This window comes from Camarhynchus parvulus, chromosome 6, assembly GCF_901933205.1.
Source record: "Camarhynchus parvulus chromosome 6, STF_HiC, whole genome shotgun sequence".
In the NCBI taxonomy this organism is placed as follows: Eukaryota; Metazoa; Chordata; class Aves; order Passeriformes; family Thraupidae; genus Camarhynchus; species Camarhynchus parvulus.
Genome location: NC_044576.1, coordinates 3285606 through 3290454, shown reverse-complemented (window position 1 = coordinate 3290454; position 4849 = coordinate 3285606). Strand labels below are relative to the sequence as shown.

At 52.8% G+C, this 4849-nt stretch overlaps 1 protein-coding gene across 1 annotated transcript; it reads left to right on the top strand.

Annotated features, from left to right (window-relative positions):
• The first annotated feature begins 1767 nt into the window (after positions 1 to 1767).
• DNAJC9 (DnaJ heat shock protein family (Hsp40) member C9) lies at positions 1768 to 4497 on the top strand. Its single transcript, XM_030951295.1, has 5 exons — positions 1768 to 2046; positions 2355 to 2492; positions 2608 to 2862; positions 3505 to 3588; positions 4007 to 4497. Exons 1-5 carry the CDS (start codon positions 1867 to 1869, stop codon positions 4136 to 4138), a joined length of 789 nt encoding a protein of 262 aa, XP_030807155.1. The 5' UTR covers positions 1768 to 1866; the 3' UTR covers positions 4139 to 4497.
• The last annotated feature ends 352 nt before the right edge of the window (positions 4498 to 4849 follow it).

Here is a 4849-nt window from a genome sequence, read left to right as displayed (position 1 = left end):
AATAATCACTGCAGGTGATTATTTACACTGATAAATTATAATAATGTTCATGATATGTGTTAATACTATATTTCGATATGTATTTATAATACATATATTTATATAAAATACTATTTTTCGATATGTGTTTGTAATTATTACAGAGCTGTACCAAAACAAGCACTTAATCAGGTTGTAAGCACCAGCCAAGCTCTCCTGTTTTTGACACCTTTTATAATACTTTATTATAATAATGCTTTATAAATAAACGATACATTGCAAACAGCTTTTATAGGGGATTTCTAAATTAAATGTTTATATACTTTTATTAAGGTTTTACAATGTTACCATCTGAATTCTGTAACAAGGAGCTGAAATCTGAGTTGGTGCTCTTGGGGTTTGTTCCTTCTGTGGTATTGGAACTGAACCGTTCCACATTTCAACAACAAGCACAAGAAATGTAAAGTAATAACTTTTATTGTCTGCATCTCACCTGGCCTGAATGAACCACAAAAGAATCATGGAATGGGTTGGGTGCGAAGGGACCTTAAACCCCATCCAGTTCCACCCCCTTCCACTATCCCAGGCCGCTCCAAGCCCCGAAGTCCAGCCTGGCCTCGGACACTTCCAGGGATCCAGGGGCAGCCCCAACTTCTCTGGGCATCCTTTGCCAGGGCCTGCCCACTCCCAAAAGCCAGCAGAGCCGGTTGTTTACCGGCGGGATGTGAGAAGCCGAGGATAAAATCACAAAATTGATTTTACCGACGGTAACTGGGCCAAAGCGCTCGCGGCGGTCGCGGGCAGGAGGCCGCGCTCAGCGGCGGCTCCAGCGCGTCACGGAGGCAGCGAGGCCCCCCCAACGCGCCCTGAGGGGCCGGGGTGCGCCCCTTCCTGCCCCACTGCCGGCCCGATCCCACCGACCCCAGCAGGTCATGGAGGCAACCCAACAAAGAGCTCCCCGCCATCCCAAGCTCTCTAAGGGGCGCAGAGGCCGCGGCCGCCCAGCTCGGCGGGGCCGACGCTCGGGCTCCCTCCAACATGGCGGGCCCCCCGCCTCTCCTCAGCTGTGCCTCCCCACAGCCTCCCCTCAACATGGCGGGCCCCCCGCCTCTCCCTCAGCTGTGCCTCCCCTCATCCTCCCCCAAACATGGCCAGCCCCCCGCCTCCCCTCAGCTGTGCCTCCCCTCATCCTCCCCCAAACATGGCCAGCCCCCCGCCTCCCCTCAGCGGCTCTGCAATCGCATCACCCCCGCTTCCCGCCAGCGGGGCCGCCGCCGCACCGTCACCGCCTCCCCGCAGCGGTGCCACCCCTCAGGCTCTCCCGAACATGGCCGGCCCCCCGCCTCCCCTCAGCGGTTCCTCCCCTCAGCCTCCCCTCAACATGGCCAGCCCCCCGCCTCCCCTCAGCGGCGCCGCCGCCGTATTGCCGCCGCTTCCCCTCAACGGCGCCGCCGCACCGTCACCGCTTCCCGTCAGCGGCGCCGCTGCCGCACCGTCACCTCCTCCCCTCAGCGGCGCCGCCGCCGTATTGCCGCCGCTTCTCGTCAACGGCGCCGCCGCACCGTCATCGCCTCCCCACAGCAGCGCCGCCGCCACACTGTCACCTCCTCCCGTCAGCGGCGCCGCCGCCGCACCGCCACCGCTTCACCTCAGCAGCGCCCCCCCTCAGCCTCCCCAGAACATGGCCGGCCCTCCGCCCCCCCTCAGCGGTGCCTCCCCTCAGCCTGCCCTCATCATGGCCGCCCCCCCGCCTTCCCTCAGCATCGGCACCGCCCCTCAGCTTCGCCCGCGGGCTTTTCCCGTCCGGCGCAGCCGCGGAGGAGCAGCCCGGGCGCGGAGCGGGCGGGAAGGACGGTGGGGCGTTGGTCGCGGCGCCGGCGGAGCAGGATGGCGCTGTCGCAGCAGTGCGAGGCCGCGTTCGGGACCGCGGACCTGTACGGTGTGCTGGGCGTGCGGCGCGGCGCGTCCGAGAAGGACATCCGCCGCGGCTACCACCGCGCCTCGCTGCGCCTGCACCCCGACCGCGTCCCGGCCGAGCAGAAGGAGGAGGCCACGCGCCGCTTCCAGGTGAGGAGAAATACGGAGGGAGAAAGGGAAGGAGAGACAGAGGGAGGGACGGGGGCGGTGGCCACGAGCGAGACCGACCCTCCACTCCAGAAGGGACTGGCGCTCTGATCCGCTGTCCCCCAAGTGACTGAACCCCGGGCAACCGACCCTGACTGCCCAGTGACCAGCCCCGACTCTGACTGCCCACCCCACTGCCCAGCCCCGACCCTGAACGACCACCCCAGTGCTCCCTGGGTGCCTGACCCCCAAGTGACCGCTCCCCGAGTGACCATCCCACGGATCCTCCCGGCCGCTCCCGTGTCCCGCAGATCCTGGGCAAGGTGTACGCCGTGCTGAGCGATGAGAAGCAGCGCGCGGTGTACGATGAGACGGGCATGGTGGATGAGGACGCCGAGGTGCTGCAGGACGGGCGGGACTGGCTGGAGTACTGGCAGCTGCTGTTCAAGGTGAGAGCGGGATGGGGCTGGGAGACACCTCCCCTTTTTGTTTTTATGTGTTTTCTCTTAAATCCTCATGGTGAGTAAGTCCTGTAAGTTGCAAAGCATCGCCTCTTTGCTCCAGGTCACCGTGAAAGACATCGAAGAGTTCAAGAGTAGCTACAAAAACTCGGAGGAAGAGTTGGCTGATGTGAAGGCAGCGTACATGAATTTCAAGGGTGACATGGATCGGATCATGGAGTCTGTGCTGTGCGTGGACTACACGGATGAGCCCAGGATACGGGAGATCATTGAGCGAGCCATCGACTCCGGGGAGGTGCCATCCTACAAGGCTTTTGTAAAGGAGTCAAAGCAGAAGATGATGTCCAGAAGAAAGCGGGTAGGTTGCAGCAATTAATTACCAGAACCTTGGCAGAAATAAGTAACGCTGTTCCCGAGATGTTTGTCACAGGATTGTTGGGTTACACACCTTACTGTTCACTTCTGGTCACCCGTGGTCATCACCCCCCCAGTCCAAATGATTGTGAAAGGCTTTTCTACTGCTTTATTTCCTTATTATACACAATGGCTTATTACAGTTTAGCATGTCCCTGCATTTATCTACAAAGCTGGGAGTTGCTGGATTAACAAAAACAAGCAAGTGGTGAAAACACATTTTGGTTGGCTCTGGCCTAAATGGACTCCTGTATGCTTTTGGGACACTTTGCAGAACGTTATATGCAAATCACAGTAACCTTTAAGCTATTGTAGTATCTACCAAAACAACAAAAAAAAAGGGTGGGGGACAAACATGACATGCAACACTGTGAAAGAGCAGAAAAACTTCCTGCTCTGCTAAATGGTGGAACCAGAATGGGCTTCCCTTGCTTGATTCCTTATTTGTGGCCAAACTGGGAAACCCTTTGCACTCCCCCTGCAGCTATTTGTACACAGATGCCCAAAAAGCATTCAGTAAGTCCTGTAAGACATGGTCAGATAACATGCAAAATACTTCTTTAAAAAACCTTATTTGCTCTTTTAGGCAGAAAAAGAAGCTATAGAGGCAAAAAAGACTCTAGATGAGCTGGGCCTAGGTGGAGAAAATGACTTGCAAGCGCTGATTAAAGTAAGGCTTCTTCTGTTTCTTGCACATAATTTTGTTACTGGCTTATAATTGTGTTTTCCCTGAGCGTCGTTGATTTTGGATCCTTGCATATCTTCTGAATTCCTGAGGTTAAAACCTGGCCTTAATGTTAACTATGTGCTTTAATTTAATTAGAATCAGAGTACAGTATGGATTTTATTACCTGTGTCTATTTTAAAATTTCCAAGAGTTAAATGTTTGGAGTACTTATGCAGTAACTTCTAGTTTTAGGCAGTTTCACAAGAGAGTTTTAATGATGATACTAAACTTCCTGTAGCTTGTCTTTAATGTGTTTGATGTAGTCCAAGATTTTGTGTAGCTATCAAATTTCAATAGGATAAGCAGTTTGGGAAGTTCCAAAAGGTTTGAGTTTGGTTGGTTTTCTTTTCGCCCTCCCCAGCGCCGAAGCAAAGAACGAGAAAAGGAAATGGATAACTTCTTTGCCCATCTGGAAGCAAAGTATGGCAACGCTCCTAAGAAAGGAGGAAAGAAGACCTCAGGCAAGAAAAGAAAGGCAGAAGGAACAGCGTAGACTGAAATGCCAGGTTTCAGTTTGTGTGGAAACGTGGATTTGGGAGAATTTTGGGTGTTTTCTGGGCCCCTGTTTCGGACTGTGTGCACTGACTGGCTGTAAGTGGGAGGCATGACATGGAATCCATGCTGAACAAGGAAGACAAGACATTCCTGTGCTACTGTCTCCAACCCTTTGGGTGCTCTGCAGTTGAGATCCATGTGTGCTGTTCACACATTTCTTCTGTAACAAACCTCCTGCTATTTTTAAAGGTCTTTGCATATCAGCTCAACAGGTCTTTTTCAGATGTTCCAGTAGTTTTTATAAAGATAGTTTGGAAAATTGCTGATTTAATAAACTAGAAGGTTGGGTTTTTTTCAGAGTTTTGCTTTCTCAGTTCTCTGTATGTCTACTAAATAAGTTACTTAAAATAAGCCAATTGTGTTGACTGTTCTGATTTCAGTCAAATCCTGCACACATCCAGGGAGGATCATTTTTCAAAGGTGTAGGAGTCTCGAGGTGAACACTTTGAGAGCTGACGGCTCTCACAGCTTCAACAGCAGCTCCTGGGGGGGAAGCCAGAGGAAGATGGTCTCTCTGTTCCCTTTTACTTGTCTGCTCTGAAAAATAACCCTGATTCTGAGAAAGTAGAGCATATGGTTGTGGTTTATAACACAGGGCTTGAAGGTTACATTTATTACACAAAATAAATAAATAACAGTCCAGGAGCAG

Excerpts from the sequence above, each read along its gene's own strand:
- DNAJC9 (XM_030951295.1), top strand. The coding sequence starts at position 1,867 with ATGGCGCTGTCGCAGCAGTGCGAGGCCGCGTTCGGGACCGCGGACCTG. Across the intron at positions 2,493-2,607 it reads ACTGGCAGCTGCTGTTCAAG|GTCACCGTGAAAGACATCGA; the intron begins GTGAGAGCGGGA and ends TCTTTGCTCCAG. Across the intron at positions 2,863-3,504 it reads TGATGTCCAGAAGAAAGCGG|GCAGAAAAAGAAGCTATAGA; the intron begins GTAGGTTGCAGC and ends TTGCTCTTTTAG.